The following is a 26,851-nucleotide window of genomic DNA, read 5'->3' as shown; positions in this document are numbered from 1 at the left end:
TAACTTATGTAATGACTCGTGTTCAGTTGTTACTACACTTCTTTGACTCCAAGAGAATGTATGCGAGGCTTCATGTTAAAGCACAGTGGAGGTAATTCTACAGACAGGAGTCTTTCCTCTTCTCTGTCCCCTTGAAGGAATGTCACAGAGGTCTCGGAAACCTTGGCTTTCACTGATTATGCACCTGCATTTATACTTGCCATTGTTACCCGAGGTGCGCCCAAATGTTGGTGTTCACTTGAAGTCCCGCACAGGCTGTGCACAGATGAACTTCATGAGTAGTCTTAGCCATTACCGTGTTTGCCGAAAATAAGACTGGATCTTATATTAAGTTTTGCTCCAAAAGACGCATTAGGGCTTATGTTCAGGGGATGTCCTCCTGAAAAATCATGATAGGGCTTATTTTCCAATTGGGTCTTATTTTGGGGGAAACACGGTAGATGATGTACTAGGCAGAATAATGGTTTTCTCCAAAAGTACACTCTAATCCGTGGAACTCATAATACACAGTCAGTCCTCTATCTGTGGGCTCCAGATCTGTGGCTTTAGCCAACTGTGGCTCAAAAATATTCAGGAAAATAAATGTTACATTGTTACTGACGTGTACTATATAGTTAAGTCTATGATGGTGGTGTCTGTACTGAACAGGTACGGACTTTTTTCTTATCATTATTCCCTAAGCAATACAGTATAACAACTGTTTACATTGTATTAGGTATTGTAAGTAATCTAGAGATGATTTAAAGTAAATGGGAGGATATCTGTATGTTCTATGCAAATACTATGCCATTTTATATAAGGAATTTGCGCATCTGCAGAGTTGGGTAGTAGGGAGGGTCCTGGAAAACAACCCCTTGTGGATCCCGAGGGATGACTGTATAAAGTTTCATGGCATAGGGGAATTAGGTTGCTAATCACCTGACCTTAAGATGGGAAGAATATCCTGAATATCTGGGTGGGCCCAGTATAATAACAGGTTCCTTAAAAGTGGGAGACAGGAGAAGATGTGACGATAGAAGCAAGGCAGGGCGATATGATTGTTGACTTCGAAGATGGAGGAGGGGCCACAAGCCAAGATAGGCCAGAGGCCTCCCAAGATTGAAAAAGGCAAGGACATGGATTCTTCCCCAGAGCCTCAAAAGGAGTGCAGTCCTGCAGACACTCCGATTTTAGGTCACAGAGATCCATTTCAGACTTCCAAACTGTGGAAATGTAAGTTAATAAATTGGTGTTGTAATCAAGCCACTAAATGTGTGAGGATTTGTTCTGGCAGCAGTAAGAAACTAATGTGAACTACAGTGCATTTTTGCTTCACGTGTCTTTAGACTCTAACCCTTCCTAAGATGTCACATCACTGCTCATCTCTTCTCTTCTCCAGAATGTGAACTTCTCAAAAGCACAGCCTTGCATTGCATCTCTCTGCCCACTGCAGTGCCTGGTTCAGAAAAAGTACTCAGATCATGTTTACCAACTGACTGATGCTTTGCAAACTTCCTTGAGCATGTTTTCTCTCTGAGCAATGACAACTTAGCCTCTTGCTTTATTTTAGATGTCCTGGTAGTGCCTAGTTCAGAGCCGAGCAGCCATACATGTTAAGCAGAGGTGAAGAAAAGGGAAGAGTGTGGCTTTTGTCTGGAGCCAGGTGCTTTCGGATCTGTGCTACAGGGGACAGTTTTCACGCCTGCCCGCTCGTGGTATGCCCTCTCAGATGACTCATATCCAATACTGGCATGCTTCCCTTTGAGAATGTCTTTCTAAAGACCCATAGCACTGGGATGGCAGAGAAACGAACTTTCAATAGGGCTGCTGGGCCTTAAATCATGCCCTTGATGGTGAAAAACCTCATATTTGGCTGGAAGCTGAAGCTTCAACTGCTCTTTCCAACCTGTGTATTTTTCCTGTGGTCCATGCCAATGGACGTCATCTACTGCTGAGTTTCTCAATGCTACAGGATGGGCAGGATGCTGCAACTATGACAGCTTCATCCAGTTGTTCTTTCAGTGCCAGCTGCCTGCTCCATCCCAGGGGTCCTCTCTGCACAACCCGGACCATTTCAGCCTTTGCACGAGACTGGTCTGTTTCCTAACTTGGCTACTGTCCATAATGTCTCTCAATAAGCCCAAATGCCTCTGAGTGATTTGGGGCCACATCTGCCACAAGCAGGCAGGCTCCTGCATCTGTGTCTAATGCTCTCAAGCCAACATTCTAAACAACTGCCACCCTGGAATTTGGTGCCAGAGCCCAGAGCAATACAGTGGGAGGTTAGATCCCTCCTCTTCAAATAACTATGGGAGGAATCAATTGAAATGTCCATCTCTTAGTGATGATTTGTTTAAGAAATTATGCCACATCTATGAAGGAGTACTACGTGGCTGTTTTGGATATATTTTTGAGTGAAAGAAGACTAGGACCATGTCATATACGTAAAAATAAAAGAATGTGCATATATATTCCTTTATAATTTAAATATTCCCTTAGCTTGGTATGTTTCTTTAAAAAATTTTGATGGAATACACCAGAAGTTGGCAAACTTTTCCTGTGAAGGGCCAGATAATAAATATTCTAGGCTTTGCAGCCCCTCAGCTGTGCTGTTGGCATGTGAAAGCATCACAGACAATCTGTAAGTGATGAGTGTGACTGTGTGCCAATAAAATGTTATTTACAAAAACAGGTGGTGGGTGGAATTTGTAATAAAAACACTGTTGAGGTTCTGAGAGGAAAATACCCAAGAAATAGCTAAGAAGTGACTCGGGATTGTAAACCATCAGCACTTGACAGGCAGAGAGAACTTACATCACTTGAAGCGAACGAAAATACCTCATCACCAGCCAGCCCAGGGACCAGGACCGTTTGAGTCCTCCCCTTTGACAGGGGTATCAATGTCATCCCAAGAGAAAGTGGCTTTGGCAGAGGAAGGTTGGAGTATCAATTAGGAAGTCTTGGGCTGCAGTAACTCAAGGCAGCCTGAACACTAAGGAACATTTATTGCAACAATTAGTATATAGCAAGAAGTCCCATGGCTGTTTAATCAGTGGCTCAGTCACATATCCAGGACCTGGGTTTCTCCATCCGTCTGTTCTACCTCCCTCTGTGGGTCAACTGCAGCAGTCTTCATCCAGTCTGTCATCACCGCAGTACAGTTGCTGCTGTTCTAGAGGGCATGCAGAGTTAAAAAGACTCAGCAGGAGAAAGAGCCATATCTTCCACACTTTTTTAAAGAGGAGGAAAACCTTTCCCAAAACCTCTGTGTAGATTTCCCTCTGTGTCTCTTTGGCTGGGATTTTGCCACATGGTTGTGTTAAATTAACCATGGGGAAAGGAATGGAATTACTATAACGGGTTCATTTGAGGCAGGATTTACTAATAAGCTGGGGCAGGATCCTAGTCACTGAATCTATAAGAATAGAGGAATGGCAATGGAGGCACACACAGCCGGGTCAGCTAGGGTTGGCAAAGAAATGGGGTGAGTTGACTCTTCTGTCTTGGTGATGCCCAGACAGAGCCAGGGTGAACAGCTGGAGCCATCTGGGTGGTGGGCTATCTTTAAGGAACACTTTAAGTGGGAAGGAGTAGGACCATCCCCCTAAAGATCCTCTGGTCTTTGCTCTTGGCTGACTGGCCATTCTTTTGTGGTCAAACTCCTGACATCTCCCTACTCTTAATTGTCTGTGACCTGGGCTCATGCAAGGCCTCCTGCCCATCTGCCTGTGTTTGCTCCCACCCTGCTCATCTACATGGGACTATGTTCTTAAAGGACATCCTTGTCTTAAGCTGTGCTGCTGAGGCATAAAGACCAACTCCTTGGTATGGCATCTGAGGTCCTCTCTGATTGGCCTCATCTCCTCTTCCATCCTCCTGCACTTCAACCACCCTGCAAATCGGACCACCGCCTGCCCTTTGTCTGCCTCATATGTCCTGGCCTCTGGGCCTTCCTCTCGATGATTTTCTGGCTGCTCATCTCCCCCATTCTGGTGACGCTCAACACTTCCTGTGCACAGGAGCCCCTTCTTCAAATGAAATTGACATTGAATTGCAATATGAAAAACAAAGTGAAAGTGATCTTTTATTAGTAAAATTTTATTTTATAAGTTCAAATTTAAAGCATTTCCTCATTATAAAGTCAATCAGTGAGAACAATGATGCTTTTTTGATGAACACAAACTGAACCAGGGGTGTTTGATAGCTGCAGTCTCTTGTCATCCTCAACATCCAAATCACTTCCCTCTTGTGTTCCATTGCTCAGTGTCAATCCTGAGTGTCAATCCTGTTTCACAAAGAGAAGAAATAGCAAACAGATTGCTCCGTGTGATATTGGGACAGTGATCAATTAAAGTGAAAAAAGGATGAATAGGAAAATGTTGTTTCAAAGCTGAATCTCTAACAATATCTAACAACAGGAGGGCAGAAGTACCTACTTTTGAATTACAAATATGAAAGTCAGACAAGAAGTACCCAAGACGAAAAATAAACACTAAAACAAACCTTTGTTTGTTCCAGCACACCAACTCAAGGAGCTAAGTGACCGGGTCTGGGAAATTAAGAACTATATCAAATCATACGCACATCTTGCCCTAGAATCCCAAGAGATTCCACTCAAGCACTGGGCTGTTCTGGGCACTATGCTTTGGGAAATGCTGAGGACGATGATGATGATGATGATGATGATGATGATGATGATGATGATTACTGTTTTAGTATCTTACAGTCACTTTGCTCAGCATTTTCTCACTCATTCCTCACACCAACTCTACGGAGTATTTTTCTTGCCATGCTATCATTATTTCCCAATCCCTTTCTCTGTCTCTTCTCCTTATGGGATTCCTATGGTGCCATTGTCATTACACCTGATGTTGTTTCAGAAGTCACCAAAACTATCCTCATTTTTAAAAAATTCTTTTTCCTTTTTGCTGTTCCAATTAGGTGTTTTATGCTACCTTGTTTTCCAAATTGCTAATTTGATCCTCTGCTTCATCTAATGTGCTATTTATTCCTTTTACTGCATTCTTCATTTTTGACTGTTTCTTTTTTATGGTTTCTACGTCTTTTTTTATGCTTACTGTCTCTTTGTTGAAGTTCTTACTAAGTTCCTTGAACATCCTTATAACCATTGCTTTGAACTCTGTATCTGGTAGGTTGCTTGCATCCATTTTGTTTAGTTCTTTTTCTGGAGTTTTCTCCTGTTATTTCATTTGGGACATGTTTCTTTGTCTCCTCATTTTGGTTGTGTCTCTGTTTCTATGTATTAGTTAGATCTGCTATGTCTCCCACTATTGGGAAGGTGGCCTTATGTAGTAGGTGTCCTGTGGGGCACAATCTCCCTGGTCACCTGATTCGGGTGTCCCTTGTGTGTATTGTGTGTGCCTTTTTGTTATATAGTTGAGCCTTGACTGCTGTTGGCACATCAGTGATTGGGATTGACCCTCAGGCTGACTGGCTGTGAGGACTGGCCACTACCACAGCAGACGATCTGTGTTGTGCAAGCATTGATCGCACATAGTAGGATTAACCCCAGGGGACTCTGGTGCCTGTCAAGACCACCTTTTCTATGTGCTGCTTGTGTGGCTAATCATGTGGTGCTCTCTTGCGTTCTGAGCTGGCCACCAGGTGTGTTGGTTCTGGGGCCTCTTGGGAGGGGCCACTCTCTGTGACCAGCCCAGGAGCTACAAAGTGATCCACAGTTTGTCACTGCCTGTGCTGGACCTGGAGGCCTGTGGGAGAGGCCATACTGCCATCCAACTGTGGCTGTGACCAGTACCAGGACTGGGGCAGCTTATCAAAAGGCCTAGGGCACCCTGAGGCATGCCACGACCTGCTGGATCCCCATAAGGCTCAGCCAATGAAAGAGTCTTGACTGTATGCAAGTTGGGTGAGGTGGGGTCTCAGAGAGTCACCAGGGTGGGGTGAGTGCTGTTCACCAGGTTAGTGCAGATTCAGATTTGGCATCGGTGCTGAGCCTGGCCACTCAGCAAAAGGCACAGAGCACATCGAGGCCTGCTTCTGTCTGCCGGGGGCCCACAGAACCCTGAGAGGTCTCCAAGAAAGACTGAAGCATGGGCCAAAGCTGGTTGCCTGTTGCCTAAAGAGCCTCCAGTGGTGTGTGAGTTGGGTGGGGCAGGGTCCCAGGGAGTCACCAGGGTGGAGTGAGAAGAATTCACCAAGCCAATGCAGATTTAGATTTGGTGGTGTGGTGGAGGGTTCAACACAGGAAAGATGGCATCCACCTTCCGGCTGCATAGGAGAAGGACTCAACACACGGATAATAGTGACTGTCCCTTCAGACCTCGCTCTGAAGCCACACAACTCAGTCTCTCCCTGTATGTCTCTGGCACCTCCCGAACTGCTGTCCCTCCACTGGAGCCCAGGGTGAGTGCCTGCGAGTGAGTGACTCTGTGTGCGGGCCCTTTAAGTGGATGCCTGGGTTTCTATTAGCCTTCCATCTCACCTGAACAGAGATGTAATCCCTGTTGATTTTTATAGTCAGATGTTGTGGGGGTTCCTCTTCCCAACACTGGTGCTCTGGGCTGGGAAGCCCGCTGTTGGCTGGGATCCCTCACTCCTCAGGGAGGATCTCTGCAGCTGCGATATCCCTCTTAATTCTCAACCACCACATGTGAGTGTGGGGCCAGCCTGTTTTGTATCTCTGCCCCTCCTACCAGTCTCAACATGGCTTCTTCTGTATATCCTTACTTATAGGACTTCTGTTCAGCTAATCTTCAGATGGTTCTCTAGGTTGATTGTTCTATAATTTTGTTGTAATTTTGATGTGGTCCTGGGAGGAAGTGATCATAGCATTTACCTACTCTGCCATTTTGACTGTGACCTCCCTTTATATTTTTTCTCTTTCCATTCTGCATATGAAGAAAATAAGGCTTTAGAAAGGTTATCTTGCCCAAGATCACAGAGCTAGCTAAATGGCAGAGCTGGGACTATAGCCTCGACCTGAAACCCAATGTACCTAGTAATGTGTCATGATATGCCAACAAGGCCTCCTTCATCCAGAGAAAAGTGGAAGCTTCTAGTATGTTCAAGTAGGTGGAGCAAGTGCTTCAAGTAGGTTCTGTTGAGAGGAGGTCAGGAAAACAGATCTGTGGTGGCTCTCCTCAACCACAGCTACTACAACAAGCACAGCCTGCTCAGAGGAACTGCTCTGCCTTTGCAGCAAGAAAAAGAATCCACAGATTAAGACTCTCAACCAGGGAGAAGAATTAACTCTTTTTAATTCAGGTCCCTGGACATGCTTAGAGACCAAGCCCTCAGATTGAGAAATGTTACTCTGTGCTGGCCACCCGAAGATCCATCCATGTGCTAGGTATTGTAGTGGGCATTTGGGTACAACAGCAATGAGATAGATGTTGTCCCTGCCTGGTTAGCCTACTAGGGGACAACCTTCCTTGGGTCTAACAGGACTTCCTTTCAGGGTGGCAGAAGCAGGTTTCCAACTGGCTTATTTCTATGGACCCATCTCTCCTGCTTGGGTTAGCAGTCATCACAGTCACACAAGTCTGCACCAAAGAAGAGCTGTCTCAATCTAGGATTGTCTCTCTTTGGTAAAGTTTTAGGGAATTTACTGACCACTCCTGCTTAAAAGAGAGCCTTGTATAATGTGAAACTCTTGGTAAGTTGTTGAAGAACAGCTATCAAAATGCATTCTTTCAATCCACTGTGCTTCCAGAAGTAGAAATGTTAAGGAAAATAGATGGATTTCCTCAGTGTTTAAATGTCATCCCTAAAATATATTTTGGGAGTGTATGTTTTCTGATAATGCTCAACTGTGTGCTGAAGCAGGGGCTCCATCCTTCCCCTCCAACCTTGGGGAAGATATTGCAAAGGCTGGTTCCAAGAGGGCAGCTGGCCGCCAAAGGGGTGTGCTTCCTGTCTCCTTTACTCCAGACCCTGGTCCTTACCAGGGTTGGGTGGTGCAGGCCATCTGCATTCAACCAGGGCCAGCCTGTAGAAGGCCATTTGTGTGTGGGAGCTGGTCAAGGTCATCTTGGGTAAGTCTAGTCCAGGAAACTCTATACCAGCCCCAAAATGACCACGGCTACAGAACCCTGCATCTCCTTTGCTGACACAGACCCAGTCCAGGGCAAAATTCCTTTGCTCACTGTGGTCGGGCTTGAGTGCCTGGGCTGTTATGAGCTTGTAATCCACAGCTAGCCCCGTTTTGGGCAATGTTGCTGCAGCAGATGAGTATTCTGAATGAGAACAAATAGACTTTATAACACTGAAGCCAGAGCAAAGCATAAAGATAAGTCTTCCTTTAGCACCATTATTTTGAAATAATTCCCCTTTTCAGAGAGTAGGTCCAAAGTCCTCATTTTCCAAGTGCACGTCATTTAGTTACAACCTACTTTTGTAGCCTCTATGGTAAGGCCAATGATGGCCCACCTCTGGTCTTCACTCAGCTGTTTCCATGATCTCACCATCAATTGTACCCATGGGACTGCTTCCTCCTCATTCTGCAAGGCCCTGATAGAAGGCTTGCCTCTTGGCAATGCTGTCCTTGAGTTCCCAGCAATGTGAGGTCCCTCTATCTCCTTCATTCCTGTGGCACTCACCCTGTACCCCCTTGTGCCATCACTACATTTGGCCTTGTTGCGTCTTGTCCACCTTAACTGAGTGGAGGTCCCTGAGGGTGGACTCTGCACATTACCTCTTGCAGCACCCAGCACACACTGCTTTGCACATGGGTAACATTACATATGTATGGGTGACTGACAGATGCCCATGGGGTCTCTTCATTCCTAATGCCTCCTTTACAGATACAGTGGGAGGTCCTACAGCAATGCTGACCTCAGTGCTCCTTGCCTTCTTCCACCAAATCTGAAGGTGGGGGGATGAGGTCTCGGGGATTCATCCTGGCCACTAGGCAGACATCATAGCTGTCATGCATGAGGACATCGATGGCTACAACACTCCACTGGTTTTCCCATGGGTCCAGTTCCAATATTTCTTTGGAGATAACTTCATGGCGATCTGAAAAACAGCAAAGTAGGAAGACAAAATATCATGGGGGTATTAAATTCAGAGGTCATAATCACTATATTAAACAACTTTCTCTAAAAAATATTATGTACCAAAAATTAATTAATGAATAATCACATAAAAATACTTTAAATGGAAGACACAGTGTTCCTGCCATTTAAGAAACTAAGAATGGCAGGTTAAAAGGAGTAAACTGCAGGTATCCTTAACTGTGCTGGCTTTGCTGTTCTCTGAGTGTTCCTGGGAATGGCAAATTCAAATTTTGATAGCAGTGAAAAGGATTACTTTGAGATTGCATTAAGGGAAGAAAGTGTGATTCTCACATTGGTTCCAGTTAGTGAGGAACCTAATGAAGAACATCAAATGGAACCAAGCATTTCTTCAATCTCAGAAGCCAAACTGAAGATTCCTAGGACAGATGATGAAGTTCATCTTTCTCAAACGAGTGAACAGTTCAAAGCTTGTCCAAAACCAATGCTCCCTTTGCCAACCATTTTGCCTTCAATTAATAAAGTGCGTTGGGACACTTTGCGGAACTGATGCCAACAATTTAATTTGAGTACTGATGGCAAGAAAACAGATGTTTATCTGAGGCTCAAGGAACATGCTTACTCTGAAGAAAAACAAAACATTCCTGAAATACTACAGGAGTCAGGTTCAAAGACATGCAAGCTGGTGACCAAGAAAGCAAGGAGTAAGAAAAGTTGTAAGATGAGTGAGAGAGAGCAAATGACCAATAGCGTTGAAGTGACAACTTCAGCTCAGGAAGCCATGTTGGCAGCATGGGCAAGACTTGCTGCAAGAGTCGTTCAACTTAAGGCTATGAATTCATGTCCCATTCCTGCTTCTGCTGAGAACTTTCTGCTGCAAATCTCTGGTGTCAGGTAGTGTGTGGTCCATGGCAGACCTCTCTTGGCAGACAGAGAGGGTTGGGTTCACCTGCAGTTCTATTCAGGTCAGGCGTGGGTGCCTGACCCTCCTAAGAAGATGATCTCTCTCTTCCTGTTACTGGCCTGCACTTTCCCATACCCAGACCTAGAAGATAATATGTTATGCCCTGATTGTGTTAAGAGGAATAAGAGGATGATGGAAAGATTAACTACAATGAAGAAGTAGAAGCAACCTTATTTGAACACAACCACATCATTCCTTTTGGATAGGCCATGTCTTAGTAAAGAATACATGGTAGATAGGTAGCTCACAGAGACATTGATTTGTATCCCAATGATTGCTGTGCTCTGTCCTGGCCATCCTCAGTGTTGCCTGACGCCTTGAGTACAGATGTGAATGTCTGGATTCTATACTTGAGGTGTGCCAAGAAGTGACTGCCACTGCTGCTTCAGGTATTTAGCTATAACATATAGAATGTAAGTTGGTTTTCTTTTAATTAATAGATTTTTTTAAAGCAGTTTTAGATTTTCAGAAAAAATTGAGCAGGAACTAGAGTTCCCAAATACTGTTCCCTGCACTCCCCCATTTTCCCTACTATCAACATCCTGCACCAGAGGGATACATTTATTGAACCTACATTGACACATCATTATCACCGAAAGCTCATAGTTTACATTAGGGTCCACTCTTTATGTTTTACATTCTATGGGTTTTGAGAAATGTATAATGACATATCCGCCATTATAGTGTCATACAAAATAGATTTACTGCCCTAAAAATTATGTGCTCCACCTATTTAACCCCTGACACATTTTCTGTATCCATAGCTTTGCCTTTTCCAGAATGTCATACAGTTGGAATTATACAGTTGCCTTTTCAGATTGACTTCTTTCAGAGCAATGTAAATTTAGGATTCCTTCATATCTTTTCATGGCTCGATAGCCCACTTGTTTTTTTGTTTTTGTTTTAAATTAAAGTTTGTTGGGGTGACAATTGTTGGTGGGGTTGCATGATTTTCAGGTGTATGATTCTGTAGTGCATAATCTATATATCATGTTGTGTGTTCGCCACCCAGGGTCGGTTCTCTTTCCATCACCATGTATTTGATCCCTTAGCCCATTTTTTTTTTTTTTTTAGCAGTGAATACTCCATTGTCTGGATGTACCATAATTTGTTTATCCATTCACATATTGAAGGCCATCTTGGTTGCTTCCAAGTTTTGGCAATTATGAATAAAGCTGCTATAAACAAACAACAAAAAAAGAAACTAAGAATGGCCATATTACAACTCACATTCAAAATTTATTCAAGACACACTGACAAGGCATACTATTGTCTAAAGTTGAAGGAGGTTCCATTGTTATGCTAATGATTTATTGATGATGTGGGCAAGAGATGAAATTGTCCTATTTCTATATCCATGAAAGGAGGTATAGGTGGAGTCACATGATGTGTGCAAGTCATTGACCTCCCTGAGCTTATGTTTTCTTAAATGCAGACAGGTATGCTAATACACAGCCAGGGTCCTTGCAGGAAATAAATGGCACACTCTAATTGGATAATTTGAAGAGAGGTTAGCAAAGGGACTGTTAGAAAAGTGTGGACAGTGTTTAAGAAGACCCACAATGAATGGCACAGCACTGCAGGCTTAAGAATAGCAAGGGCCATTACAACCTGAAAGGTAGCAGGGGAAAAATGCGTACTGGAATTTGGAGAAGGCAGCTGTCTGGAGAGTGCTGTCTGGCAGGAGCAGACTTAGGTAGGGGAAGATGTATGCAACAACCCCTGGTACCCTGCAGAGAGCGGGCAGGGAGAATAAATACACTGACTATACCTTCTTTTCACTGAACAATTTCTGCTCTTGTCTCCAACTGGCTGAACCCAACCAGAAGCCAGACAGAAAAGGAGTCATGAATGCAGCCCCTACAGGTTAGCTTCACAGGACACAGAGCATGATAGATGGGGACATGGTGAGTCTGAAAGGGCAAATGAAAGATTTCCAGCCCAGATATCTATTTCACAATTGTATTATGATTAGAGGAAATAATATATGTAAAAGTATCCAGTATTGGCATATAAAAGTCAATATTTGAAAATGGCCTATGTATGCTTATAAAGGATGTATTTGTCGTAGGTATTGGGTATAGTTTTCCATATATGCTAATTAGGTCATGTTATTCAACTGTTCTGCATATGCACTGATTTTTGTGGCCTGGTTCTGTGAGTTACTAAGAGAGCTGTGTTAAAACATCCCGCTAAGATTATGGATTTGTATTTTTCTCCTTTTGGTTCTGTCAATTTTTAGTGTACACTTTTGAGTCTGTTATTAAATAAATATAAATTTCATCATTTATGAATTTATTATTATGAGTGACCCTTTTCCTCTAGAATAAATTCCATCAAAGTTCTTTTGATTAATGTTATAAACAGTAAAAAGTATGATTTTTAAAAATCATTCTGATAGTTTTTTTCTTTTAACTGGAGAATTTAGTCCATTTAAATTTAACACAATTACCAATATATTTCGGTTTAAATCTACCACCTCATTTTTTTAAATTAAATTTATTGGGTGACAATTGTTAGTAAAATTACATAGATTTCAGGTGTACAATTCTGTATTACATCATCTATAAATCCCATTGTGTGTTCGTCACCCAGAGTCAGTTCTCCTTCCATCACCATATATTTGATCCCCCTTACCTTCATCTCCCACCCCCCACACCCCACTCCCCTTACCCTCTGGTAACCACTAAACTATTGTCTGTGTCTATGAGTTTCTGTTTCTCATTTGTTTGTCTTGTTCTTTTGTTGTTTTTGGTTTATATACCACATATCAGTGAAATCACATGGTTCTCTGCTTTTTCTGTCTGACTTATTTCGCTCAGCATTACACTCTCAAGATCCATCCATGTTGTCACAAATGTTCCTATATCATCTTTTCTTACCGCCGAATAGTATTCCATTGTGTATATATACCACAACATCTTTATCCATTCATCTATCGAAGGACATTTTGATTGTTTCCATGTCTTGGCCACCATAAACAAAGCTGCAATGAACATTGGAGCACACGTGTCTTTATCTATAAATGTTTTCAGATTTTTTGGGTAGATACCCAGGAGAAGGATTGCTGGGTCATATGGTAATTCTATTCGTAATTTTCTGAGGAACCTCCACACTGCCTTCCATAACGGATGCACCAGTCTGCATTCCCACCAACAGTGTATGAGGGTTCCTTTTTCTCCACAGCCTCTCCAACACTTGTTATTATTTGTCTTGTTGATGATAGCCATTCTGACTGGGGTGAGGTGATATCTCATTGTGGTTTTGATTTGCATTTCTCTGATGATTAGTGATGTTGAGCATTTTTTCATACGTCTATTTGCCATTTGTATGTCCTCTTTGGAGAAATGTCTCTTCAAGTCCTCTGCCCATTTTTCAATTGGGTTGTTTGTTTTTTGTTGTTGAGTTGCATGAGTTCCTTGTATATTCTGGATACTAGCCCCTTATCGGAGGCACTGTTTGCAAAAATCTTCTCCCATTCAGTTGGTGGCCTCTTTATTTTGTCAATGGTTTCTTTTGCTGTGCAGAAGCTTTTAAGTTTCATATAGTCCCATTCGTTTATTTTAGCTTTTACTTCCATTGCCTTTGGAGTCAAGTTCATAAAATGCTCTTTGAACCCAAGGTCCATAAGTTTAGTACCTATGTTTTCTTCTATGCAGTTTATTGTGTCAGGTCTTATGCTTAAGTCTTTGATCCATTTTGAATTAACTTTGGTACATGGTGACAAATAGCAGTCCAGTTTCATTCTTTTGCACGTGGCTATCCAATTCTCCCAGCACCATTTATTGAAGAGGCTGTCTTTGCTCCATTGTATGTTTTTAGCTTCTTTGTCAAAAATTATCTGTCCATATTTATGTGGTTTTATTTCTGGGTTCTCAATTCTATTCCATTGGTCTATGTGTCTGTTTTTCTGCCAATACCATGCTGTTTTGATTATTGTAGCCCTGTAGTACAAGCCAAAGTCAGGAAGTGTGATACCTCCATTATTGTCCTTTTTTCTTAAGATTGCTTTGGCTATTCGGGGTCTTTTGTGGTTCCAAAGATATCTGATGATTTTTTGTTCTATTTCTTTAAAATATGCCATTGGGATTTTGATGGGGATTGCATTGAATCTGTATATTGCTTTGGGTAATATGGCCATTTTAACTATGTTGATTCTTCCAATCCATGAGCACGGAATGTCTTTCCATTTCTTTGTGTCTTCTTCAATTTCTTTCAAAAATGTCTTATAGTTTTCAGCATATAGGTCTTTCACATCCTTGGTTAAGTTTATTCCTAGGTATTTTATTCTTTTTGCTGCAATTGCAAAAGGAATTGTTTTTTGTATTACTTTTTCTGAGATTTCATTGTTAGTATACAGGAAGGCAATGGACTTCTGTGCGTTGATTTTGTAGCCAGCAACTTTACTGTATTCGTTGATTGTTTCTAATAGCTTTTTGGTGGAGTCTTTAGGGTTTTCTATATATAGCATCATGTCATCTGCAAAGAGTGATAATTTAACTTCTTCATTCCCAATTTGGATGCCTTTTATTTCTTTCTCTTGCCTGATTGCTCTGGCAAGGACTTCCAACACTATGTTGAAAAGCAGAGGTGATAGGGGACATCCCTGTCGTGTTCCTGAACGTAGAGCAAAGGGGTTCAGTGTTTCTCCATTAATTATGAGATTAGCAGAGGGCTTGTCATATATGGCGTTTATTATGTTAAGGTATTTTCCTTCTATACCCATTTTATTAAGTGTTTTAATCATAAATGGATGTTGTATCTTGTCAAATGCTTGTTCTGCATCAATTGATATAATCATATGATTTTTGTCCTTTATTTTGTTTATGTGATGTATCACATTGATGGATTTGGATGTTGAACCATCCTTGTGCCCCGGGATGAACCCCACTTGGTCGTGATGAATAATCTTTTTAATGCATTGTTGTATTCGATTTGCTAGAATTTTATTTAGGATTTTTGCATCGGTATTCATCAGAGATATTGGTCTGTAGTTTTCTTTTTGTGCTGTCCTTACCAGGTTTTGGTATCAGGGTAATGTTGGCCTCATAAAATGAGTTAGGGAGTACTGTCTCTTCTTCAACTTTTTGGAAGAGTTTGTGCAGAATTGGTATTAGATCCTCTTTGAAGGTTTGGTAGAATTCACTAGTGAAGCCATCTGGTCCCGGACTTTTGCTTTTGGGAAGGTTTTGGATGACTGATTCAATTTCGTTACTGGTGATCGGTCTGTTTAGATTTTCCAGTTCTTCATGGTTCAGCCTTGGAAGGCTATATGTTTCTAAGAACTTGTCCATTTCTTCTAGGTTGTTGAATTTGGTGGCATATAGTCCTTCATAGTATTCTTGGATGATCTTTTGTATTTCTGTGGTGTCCGTGATAACTTCCCCTTTTACGTTTCTGATTTTGTTAATCAGTGTCTTCTCTCTTTTTATCTTAGTAAGTCTAGCCAACGGTTTGTCAATTTTAATCTTTTCAAAGAACCAGCTCTTTGTCACATTAATTTTTTCTATTGTCTTTTTGTTCTCTATTTCATTTAGTTCTGCTCTAATTTTTGTTATTTCCTTTCTTCTGCTGACCTTGGGTTTTACTAGTTCTTCTTTTTCTAGTTCTTTAAGGTGTAACATGAGGTTATTTATTTGGGATTTTTCTTTCTTGAGATTGGCCTGTAATGAGATAAATTTCCATGTTCACTAGAAAAGAATGTATAGTCTGATGTTTTAGGATGAAGTGCTCTATAAATGTCAATTATGTCCATTTCATCTAATGTGTCATTTAGGGCTACTATTTCGTTATTTATTTTCTGTTTGGATGATCTATCCATAGCTGTCAATGATGTATTTAAGTCCCCTAGTATAATTGTGTTTTGGTCAATTTCTCCCTTCAGTTCTGTTAGTAGTTGCTTGGTGTATTTCGGTGCTCCCTGATCGGGGGCATAAATATTGATGACTGTTATGTGTTCTTGTTGTACAGTCCCCTTCACCATTATGAAATGTCCATCTTTGTCTCTTGTTATCTTTTTCACCTTGAAGTCTGTTTCATCTGATATCATTATGGCTACACCTGATTTTCTCTGGGTACCATTTGCTTGGAGTGTCAATTTCCACCCTTTCACTTTCAGTCTATGCTTGTCCTTGTAGCTGAGATGTGTCTCTTGGAGACAGCATATGGTTGGGTTTAGTTTTTTGATCCAATGTGCTACTCTGTGCCTTTTTATTGGTGAGTTCAGTCCATTTCCATTTAGGGTGATTATTGATATGTGAGGATTTCCTGTCATTCTATCTTTAGTTTTCTGGTAAGGCTGTGTCTCCATTGTTTATTTCCCTTTTGTTGTTGTCTATTATTTCTGTGTGGTGGTATTCTATGATGTTTCCCTCTGTTTCTTCTTTTATTTCAGTATATATTTCAATTCTGGATTTATTTTGAGTGGTTACCCTTAAATTTTTGTAAAAGAAAGTTTGATATTTAGAGTATTCCATTTTGTTCAGCACGCTTACTTTCTCCATTCCCATATTCCGGTTCAGGCCTTTACTCTCCCCCTTTTTGAGTTGTGGTTGCCACAAATTGTCCCTGTTGATGGTGGTCGAATAGCCTCCTTTAGTATTTCTTGTAGTGCAGGTCGTGTATTAGAAAATTCCCTCAGCTTCTGTATGTCTGGAAAGGTCTTTATTCCTCCTTCATATCTAAAGGATATCTTTGCTGGATATATTATTCTTGGCTCATGGTTTCTCTCTTTCAATAGTTTGAATATTTGGTTCCACTCCCTCCTGGCTTGTAGAGTTTCTGCTGAAAAATCTGATGATAATCTAATGGGCTTTCCTTTGTAAGTTACCGTCTTCTTTTCCTGGCTGCCTTGAGGATTCTTTCTTTGTCGTTGATTTTAGACAGCTTCAATACAATGTGCCTTGGAGAAGGCCTGTTGGGATTGAGGTAACTAGGTGTTCTATTTGCTTCTTGGATTCGAGGGTCCAGTTCTGTCCACAAATTTGGGAAGTTCTCATCGACAATTTGTTTGAATATATTCTCTGTTCCCTTCTCCTTCTGGTATGCCCATTATTCTTATATTGCTCTTTCTGATGGAGTCAGAAAGTTCTTGTAGAGTTCTTTCATTTCTTTTAAGTCTCAAGTCTCTTTCTTCTTCTATCTGTGTCATTTCCAGGTTTCTATCTTCGATGTCACTGATTCTTTCCTCCATCTGGTCAACTCTACTACCTAAGCTGGTTATTTCATTCTTAATTTCTTCTATTGAGTTCTTAATCTCCAGAAATTCTATTTGGTTCTTTTTAAGATTTCAATCTCTTTCGTAAAATGCTCATGCTGTTCTTTGATTGAGTTTCTGAGTTCCTTTAACTGCCTATCTGTGTTTTCTTGTATCTCGTTGAGTTTTTCAGAACTGCAATCTTGAATTCTCTGTCATTTAAGTCACATATTTCTGTATCTTTAAGTGCCTTCTCTGGAGATTTTTCACTTTCTTTCTGAGCTATCTTGTTGCCTTGGTTATTCATGGCGATTACTGGTTTACTATTTCTCTTCCTAGACATCTACAGGAGTGACTTCTGCAACAGGTTGATAGAAAGCGGTCTTTCTTTTGTTTGCCAGTACTTGTTGGTAGAATGTTTTATTATTTCTCCAACTGCAACTTATTTTTCTTCTCCCACACGGTATTGCTATGTTTTCTCTGCACTATTCCAACTTCTCACACAATGGGGGGATTCCCTGGGAGACGGGCTTCTCCTCTGTTAATAGTTCGTCTAGGTCACAGGGTGCAGTGCCCCGGTGGTATGCGGAGAGCTTTTGATGTTCCAAAGCTCTTCCAGCTCCTGATTCAGAGCCCGTATATTTCAGCAGTTCTGTTTACTCCTGCAGGGATCCGTCCAAATAGGTGTTGTCAGGGGCGGGGTGAGTTGTTAGAGGTGGCCCAGAGCAATGGCGGCGACCACCACCACAGCCGGTTCTGCTTCCACTGCTCCCTCCCCTTTGCTGGAACTAGTTGGGCTGTGAATTTGTGTTTGCGGTCCACAGTTCTCAAAACAGCAAATTTTCTGTTGTTTTGATCTGACACTGCTACTGTTTCGCTTCTAGCACCGGGCAGGTGGGGGCGTGGCGAGCTCTGGGAGGGGAGGGAGGGGGCGGCTAGTCTCAGTGCCTAAGGCTCCGTTCTCTGCTCGGCAGTGAGGGCTTAAACCACCGTTTTCAGCCTTTTTCCCTCAGTCTTTTCTCCAAGGTCTCTGCCGTGAGTGTTGGGTTCAGCCGTGCCATATGCTGTCCCCTCAGCCCTGTGGAGCCCTGGCGCAGCCCTAGCAGTCCGAGTTCTTCCCTCTCCCGCAGCTGCGGTATTTCTGGGAAGCAGCGAGCTCGGCGCACTGAGCTAGGTCTGCGTCCTGCGCCCGCGCGGGTCCGACTCCGTTCACTTCTCCCTTTCCTCCTCCCTCCACTCGCGCGAATCTCCCACCTGTAGGTGATTTCAGTCGGTAGTGGGCCTCTTCGTCTTGCCTGTCTGCTGTGCAGGGAGTCCTTTGTGGAGTTTTTGTTGTTCGATTCTTTGTAAATTCCAGGGGAGCTTTACAGAGGCTCACCTCACGCTGCCATTTTTCCCTATATTAGTTTCAGGTGTACAGCACAGTGGTTAGACGTTTACGTGTATGTAATTTATGAAATGATCCTTCTGATCAGTCTAGTACCCTCTAGCACTATACACAGTTGTTGCAATACTATTGACTATATTCCCTATGCTGTACTTTACATCCCCATGACTATTTTGTAACTTCAAATTTGTACTTCTTAATCCCTTCCCCCTTTTTTATCTTGCCCCCAACCCCAAGCATCATTTTGTTCTCTGTATCTGAGTCTGTTTCTGTTTTGTTAGTTTGTTTATTTTGTACTTTAGATTCCACATATGAAATCATATGGTATTTGTCTTTCTGTATCTGACTTATTTCACTTAGCATGATACCTTCTAGGTCTGTCCGTGTCGTCTCAAGTGGCAAGATTTCATTTTTTTGTATGGCAGAGTAATATTCCACTATATATATATATATATATATATATATATATATATATATACCACCTCTTCTTTATCCAATTGTTTATTGATGGACACTTTTGTTGCTGCCATATCTCGGGTATTGTAAATAACGCTGCAATGAATATAGGGTGCATATATCTTTTTGAATTAGTGTTTTGGATTTCTTTGGCTAAATACCCAGAAGTGGAATTGCTGGGTCATAAAGTAATTATATTTTTAATTTTTTTGAGGAACCTCCATACTGTTTTCCATACTGGCTGCACCAATTTACAATACCACCCACAGAGCACAAGGGTGCCCAGTTTTCTTGTTCAGTATCCTACATTCTGAATGTACCTGTTTATTTCCTTATAGAGTCATTTAACTTGTTCCTCTCCCTTGCATTTGGAAGTCTAGAGGCTTGGTTAGATACAAGTTACTTACGCATTTTGACTGTGAGAGGGGCAAGAATCATTCATATTGTATTACACAGGAAGAAAATACTATAAAATGATCCCATTACTAATGATGATTATTTGGTTAAAATGGCGATCATCCAATTTTGCCATCCTAAAAGTATATGTATTTTCTCATTATAATTAGTGTTAATATTGTGACTAATATTGGGTGATACTTTGGTGCCCTGTGAACATCCTGTTCTTCATGATCTTTCAGCCAGTGCTTTTGGTACCCGTTGATGGTTTTGCCTGAACCAATGACTTTATTAAAGCTTGCAAAACAATTACATCTATCTTTCTATCACTCCTTCTACATCTATTAGCTGGCTTTATATTCAATGTGAGTTTTGGTATTTATAGTCAATTATGATTTTCGATATTTAAATTATTCCAAATTTGGCCAGTGACTGCCCTTTTAGTCTGGCTTTTCTGTCTTTTGTTATGACTCCTTTAAGTCTTTGAAAGCTCGCTTGCTTTCTGATATAACAAGATATCCTAAGCTCACCTTGCAGTTTCTGTTCTCCAAACCTAGAATCAGCTATTTGTCTAAGGAGCACAGCTACATTCTAAGCAGCTGACTAAGACCATTCGTGGGATAACACTAATGTAGCAACTTCCTACTGTGCCCTCACTTAGATCCTTCCGGGCTGGGACTGCATATGTTATATCTGAATCTCTGGGCTTTAACATAGGCTTATTACCTAGAAGGCATTTAATAATATTTGTTGAAGGAATGAACACCAGCAGATATCAGCCAGGGCAGTGGTTCTCAACTCCGACTGCATATTAGAGTAATCTAGAGAGCTTTTAAAAAATAATTATGCCCAGGTCCCATACCGAAATATTCTTATTTATTTTTTCTGACATGGAGAGACAGTTTAGCCTACTGGTTAAAAATATAGACTTTGGGGCCAAACTACCTGAGTTTGAATCCCAGATTCAACATTTACCCTCTGTGTGATCTCTTTAGGTGGCTTAAGTTTCTGCATCTATAAAATAAGGGTAATAATAGTATCTCACAGACTGTTGTGAAAATCAAATAAACGTATGGAAAGTGCTTAGAACAGCCACTAGCAGAGTGAACATGAGCTAACTATTAGCTGTCGATTTTATTCTACATTTGTTAGTGAGATAATTAATTTTTTGAAATATTTCCCAATGTATTTTCCCTTTTTGATAATGCAGGTTTGTTCTCTGCAGCCTTTCCACTGTTAGGACTAGAGCACAGGCTGGACTAGAGAAGACAGCAGGGTGGTTTGAGAGCAGTTCTTGCTGGACAGATAGGGGAGGCGGAGAGTTTCTCCAGTTCTGGATGAAGAAGGGACAGATTCCTAGGTTTCCTAGAAGTTAGCCAAGGAAGATGGTGAAAATTGTCTCATGGATTGAAGCGGACTAAAGCAGAAGGGACTTAGGACTTGACTCTAGGGGAAATCTCTCTGCCCAGAGCCCAGACCCACTTGGGCAGCCAATGTAGAGTTGAAATGGAGATACAGCAGGCGTAGGCCTCCCTGCTCCTCCAGCCTGCTCACGGAGTTCCTATGTTACTTTGGAAGGAAGGGAAGAGTAGCTATAGGTAAGTGTGTCTGCCAACTAGCTGCTGTAGGGGAAGGAGGTTAGGAGATCCTGCACCAGAGAGTTAGGGGGAAACAGACCAAAATCAGAGGCTGGAAAGAAGATGGAGCCGTCTCAAAGAGCCAGTAGCTGGAACCAGAGCCAAAGTGGGGACTTTGTTCTTTGGGAGCTGGCTGAGCCCACTGGAGCAATCCCTCTTGGTGGAATATACAAGAATCCTGGCACACCTGAGCTAGAAAACACAGGAGTCGGTCTTTAGTATTTAGTTCATCACTGTTATCAACAAGATGCCTGCTGTTCAAGCCTGCCTGGTCCCTTGAAAGGTAGGGTTTCTGTGTGCCAAGCATGGGCAAAAGCATCTTTGGTAAAGTTCTAAGGCCACAGTATTGTCGTCTTTTGCAGGCTTTTATGAGCAGGGAATATGTTCCTGCCACTAGGTGTCATCTGCCACCACTGTTTTCTTTGTCTCTGAAAACCTAAATTTCTATGCTGAAAGGTGCCATTTCTGCCTCTTCCACTCAAAGAATCCATCTCCATGCACTCTTCCTATGACAGTTCAGTTTAATTCTCCTCATTAGTGTCAAACACCAACCCTCACTACTTTACAAGGAGAAAGGGGCAGAGTTCTGACTTTTTTTCTTTAACAGAAGCTTATTTGAGATATAATCCACATACCATAAAATTAATCTTTTAAAAGTGTATAATTCAGTGGTTTTTAGTATATTCACAGAGTTGTACAACCATCATCACCATCTAATTTCAGAACATTTTCGTCTCCTAAAAAAACAAACCCTGTACCTATTAGCAGTCACTTCCTGTTCACACTCCCCTAACCTCTGGCAACCTCAAGTCTACTTTTTCTCTCAATGCATTTGCCTTTTCTGGACATTTTATATAAATGGAACCATATGGGGTCTTTTGTGACTGCATTCTTTTATGTATATTGTTTTCAAGGCTCATTTATGTTGTAGTATGTGTTAGTACTTCATTCCTTTTTTTGGCAAATAACATTCGTCTTTTACAAGATTGTTTTGGATATTCTGGGACTCTTGCATTTCCACATAATTTTAGGATCAGCTTGCCAAATTTTGTGTGCAATGTCTTACCATTTATTTAGGTTTTCAATTTCTTTTAATGATGGTTTGCGGTTTTCAGTGTACAAGTCCTGCACATTTTTTGTCAAGTTTATTCCAGCATATTTTATTCTTATTGATACTATTATAAATGGAATTGTTTTCTTAATTACAGTTTCAAATTGCTCATTGCAAGTGTACAAGGAGTGATAAAAAAATACAGTGAATGTTTAAATTAAAACATTTATTATAGTAAAAGACACATTGCCATTAATCCCTCTCAAAATACTCCCCCTGGCTTTGAACACACTTATACAAACATTCTTGCCATTTTCTGAAGCAGTTCTGGAAGTCCTCTTTCGTGAGTGTCTTCAATTGTGCTGTCATGGCTGTCTCGATGTCCTGAACTGATTCAAAACGTTTTCCTTTTATAGTCATTTTGACTTTGGGGAAGAGCCAGAAGTCACACGGTGCCAGATCTGGTGAATAAGGTGGATAAAGACACACCATAATGCTTCTATTTGACAGAATTTGCCACACCAGAAGCGATGTGTGTGACATGGAGCGTTGTCATGATGGAGGATGAAGGAAAGACACTCACGAAAGAGGACTTCCAGAACTGCTTCAGAATGTGGCAAGAACTATGGGATAAGAGTGTTCAAAGCAAGGGGGAGTATTTTGAGAGGGATTAATGGCAATGTGTCTTTTACTAAAATAAATTTTTAAAAATTTAAACATTCATTGTATCTTTTGATCACACCTCATATAGAAAAAAACCTGTTTTTTGTATATGGATCTTGTGTCTTGCAACCTTGCTGAACTCATTAGCTCTAATAGCTTTTTTGTGGATTCCTTAGGATTTTATAAATAAAAGATACCATATGCAATTACTTCTTCCTTTCTAATCTAGATGCCCTTTATTTTTTTTCTTTCTGAATTGTCTGATTAAAACTTCCAGTACAATGTTGAATAGAAGTGGCAAGAGTAGACATTCTTGTCTTGTTCATTATTTTAGGGGGAAAGGTTTTTGTATGACATTAGCTGTGGATTTTTCATACTGTGTTTCCCCGAAAATAAGTCCAGGTCTTATATTAAGTTTTGCTCCAAAAGACTCATTAGGGCTTATGTTCTTCTGAAACATATGCTTTTTCAGAAGGATGTCCTTCTGAAAAATCATGCTAGGGTTTATTTTCCGGTTAGGTCTTATTTTCAGGGAAACACGGTAGAGGCCTTCATCAGGTTAAGTTCTCTTCTATTTCTAGCTTATTGGGTACTTATATAATGGAAGGGTGTTGGATTTTGTCAGATCCTTTTTTTGTATCTATTGAGATAACCAACTTGTTTTTATTGTTTATTCTACTAATATGGTGTATTACATTGATTAATTTTCATATAGTGAACTAACGTTGCATTCCTAGGATAAATCCAGGTCATGTTGCATAATTCTTTTTGTATATTGCTGGATTCAGTTTGGCAGTATTTTGTTGAGATGTTTTGTGTCTATATTCATAAGGGATATTGGCCTGTAGATTTCTTGCAATGTCTTTGTCTAGTTTTGGTATTAGGGAAATACTGTCCACATAAAATGAGTTGGGAAATGTTCCCCCCTCTTCTATATTTTTTAAGTTTGTGAAGGATTGGTGTTATGATCTCTGACCTTTTTGAAACATAATGTTGGTGTCCTCACTCTGTTGGAGGTGGAGAAGACAGATTTTTTTTTTCCTGGTGAGTCCCAGGATTCTCTCAAGAACTATGAAGAGTCTGAGATTTTTACAAGTAAGCTTGCTATATTTCACAGATGACAAGAAACTCCTAGATCAGAGATGAAAGACAGTGTTACTCATTGCAAAAGTAGCAGCCAGTATATCAGCATTTTAAAAATGGCAGTTATTTGAGACTCAGTTCCCAAAGAGCAGCATGAAGAGTGCCAGGTGACACCTGCACAAATCAGTGGCTTGCTTTACAGGAGAGGATCCTTGAGCGTAGAGAACCTGAAGCTTTTATAATGACCAGTAAGCATGCATGCCCTTTGCTACGGAGGGAGATACTAGCTCTACATTTTAAGGCTGTATGCTACACAAACATGTTTAAATATATAGCCAGAACAAAGATAGACAGTGTCTCTGCTCAAAAGAGATGCAGAAATGCATGGGACCCATGAGGAATGATCTTCCAACAGACTTTCCTGTTAATATTTTCCTTAATACAGCCTTCACTATTCCTCTATTATATGTAATATACTTATACATTTAAAGTTTTTGTTTTACCTGTTATACATGCACATAATTTAAAGAGTTAAGCAGCTTTACAAAGCATAAAAACAGTTGTCTCCTACCCTACTCCCAATTTACTGCTTCTTTTACAACTCTGGCTATTCTTCTGGCATTGAGCCCTGTATCTATAAATAATATTTTAAAAATTTTTAACAGTTGACATGCAATATTATGTTAGTTTCAGGTGTACAACATAATGATGAGTCATTTATATAAATTATGCAATGATCACCCAAATAAATCTAGTACCCGTCTGACACCATACATAGTTATTACAATATTATTGACTATGTTCTCTATGGTGTGTACTTTACATCCCCATGACTGTTTTTAAGACTGTCAACTTGTACATTTTAATCCTTTTCACCTCCACCCTCCCTCCCATCTGGCAATCATCAGTTCATTTTCTGTATCTATGAGTTTGTTTATGTTTTGTTTGTTCATTTATTTTTTTATTTTTTTGTTTTTTTATTTTTTAGATTCCACATATAAGTAAAATTATATGGTATATGTCTTTCTCTGTCTGACTTATCTCACTGAGCATAATACCCTCTAGGTCCATCCATATTGTCACAAGAGGCAAGATTTCATTCTTTTTATGGCTGAGTAATATTCCATTATATATATATATATATATATATATATATATATATATATATATATATATACATACATACATACCACATTTTCATTATCCATTCATCTAAAAACTATGAACACTTAGGTGGCTTCCTTATCTTGGCTATTGTAAATAATGCTGCAATGAACACAGGGATACAAAGAGGTCTGACAATTAGGTTCACGAACTTGCCTCTGTGCACTTACATTGGCAGCACTGTACACACAGCTCACTAAGGTTTCATAACTTTGGTATATCATTGTCTCACAGCTGTGTTCGTGTTGACACGTGGTGGTGTCTTGCTGAGTGGTATTCATTATTGTTGTTGCGTGTTTTTTTGTGCCATCATGAGAATGTCTGAGCTTAAATTCGAGCAATGAATGAATATTAAATTTCTTGTTAAACTTGGCAAGAGTGGAAGTGAAATCAGGGACATGTTAGTCCAAGTTTATGGGGATAATGCCATGAAGAAAACGGCAGTGTACAAACGGATTAAATGTTTTTCTGAGGGGAGAGAATGCGTCACTGATGAAGAGAGTTCAGGGTGGCCAGTAACAAGCAGAACTGATGGAAACATTGCAAAAATTCATCGAATTGTGCATCAAAATCACCAGCTGACTGTGAGAAGCATAGCAGACCAAGCAAACATCAGGAGAGAAACAGTTAGGAAAATCTTAACTGAAAATCTTGGCATGAGAAAGGTGTGTGCAAAAACGGTCCTGAAGGAGCTCTTGCATCACGACAATGGACCAGCTCACACGGCACTGTCTGTGAGATAGTTTTTAGCCAGTAAACAAATAACTGTATTGGAACACCCTCCCCAGTCACCTGATCTGGCCTCCAATGACTTCTTTCTTTACCTAAAGATAAAGGAAATATTTGAAAGGAAGGCATTTTGATGACATTCAAGACATCAAGTGTAATACAATGACAGCTCTAATGGCCATTCCAGAAAAAGAGTTCTGAAATTGTTTTGAAGGGTGGAAAGTTCATAGCTTTCCAAGGGGGTACCTTGAAGGTGACCATAGTGATATTCAGCAATGAGGTATGTAGCACTTTTTCTAGGATAAGTTCACAAACTTAATTGTCAGACTTCTTATGGCTTTTTGAATTACTGTTTTGGATTTCTTTGAATAAATACCCAGAAGTGGAGTTGCTGGGTCCTATATATTGGTTTGTTTCTTTGTTTGTTTTTTGATGCTCAACAGGATCTCACGTTTATTCAGAAGTGATTAATGGTAAAAAGAAAGGCAATGCCCTTTCCTCCTTGCCTGAACAAGAAACTGAAGAAACATTCACCACACATTTTACAACATTTTTCTCTTCCAAAATGCATTTCTGTAAAAAAGTTTTTACCACTGTTCTTAGCTGTGAAATCAAATTAATCCTGACTTAATCAGTATAATGTACAAGAACAGAACACCAGCAAAAGCAGTTTTATGAGGGAAATTTATATCATTACAGGCCTATCCCAAGAAACAAGAAAAATCCCAAATAACCTCACATTACACTTAAAGAACTAGAAAAAGAAGAACAAATGAAACCCAAGGTCGGCAGAAGAAAGGAAATAACAAAAATCTGAGCTGAACTCAATGAAATAGAGAACAAAAAGACACTAGAAAAAACTACTGTGACAAAAGCCTGGTTCTTCGAAAAGATTAACAAAATTGACAAATCCTTGGCTAGATTCACTAAGATAAAAAGAGAAAAGACACTAATAAACAAAATCAGAAACAAAAGAGGGGAAGTTATCACGGACACCACAGAAATACAAAGGATCATCCAAGAATACTATGAAGGACTATATGCCACCAAACTCAATAACCTAGAAGAAGTGGACAATTTCTTAGAAACATATAGCCTTTCTAGGCTGAACCATGAAGAATTGTAAAATACAAACAGACCGATCACCAGTA

General features: G+C 40.5%; 2 protein-coding genes across 5 annotated transcripts in view; one reads left to right on the top strand and one right to left on the bottom strand.

The window, feature by feature from the left end:
* Positions 1-4,038: 4,038 nt before the first annotated feature.
* Positions 4,039-26,851, bottom strand: part of KBTBD12 (kelch repeat and BTB domain containing 12) — an 89,416-nt gene continuing 66,603 nt past the window's right edge. For 2 of the 4 annotated variants that reach the window (XM_019718681.2, XM_074340478.1), the window contains 2 exons: positions 8,794-8,976; positions 4,039-4,264 (listed from right to left, as the gene is read on the bottom strand). In XM_019718681.2, coding sequence (XP_019574240.1) covers positions 8,795-8,976 — 182 coding nt within the window. In that variant the 3' untranslated portion in view covers positions 4,039-4,264; position 8,794. Of the gene's footprint in view, positions 4,265-8,793; positions 8,977-20,996; positions 21,203-26,851 lie in introns of those variants that run through there. The other 2 variants (XM_074340475.1, XM_074340477.1) reach the window with 1 other exon arrangement.
* LOC109438676 (developmental pluripotency-associated protein 2) lies at positions 9,196-10,135 on the top strand. The gene is given in 1 exon segment (XM_019718683.2): positions 9,196-10,135. A coding segment is annotated over 1 exon segment (870 nt). The 5' UTR covers positions 9,196-9,231; the 3' UTR covers positions 10,102-10,135.

The sequence above is a fragment of the Rhinolophus sinicus genome, linkage group LG09 (assembly GCF_036562045.2).
Source record: "Rhinolophus sinicus isolate RSC01 linkage group LG09, ASM3656204v1, whole genome shotgun sequence".
Taxonomy (NCBI): domain Eukaryota; kingdom Metazoa; phylum Chordata; class Mammalia; order Chiroptera; family Rhinolophidae; genus Rhinolophus; species Rhinolophus sinicus.
Note: the sequence above shows the minus strand (reverse complement) of the source record. Positions and strands in the feature narration are given on the sequence as shown.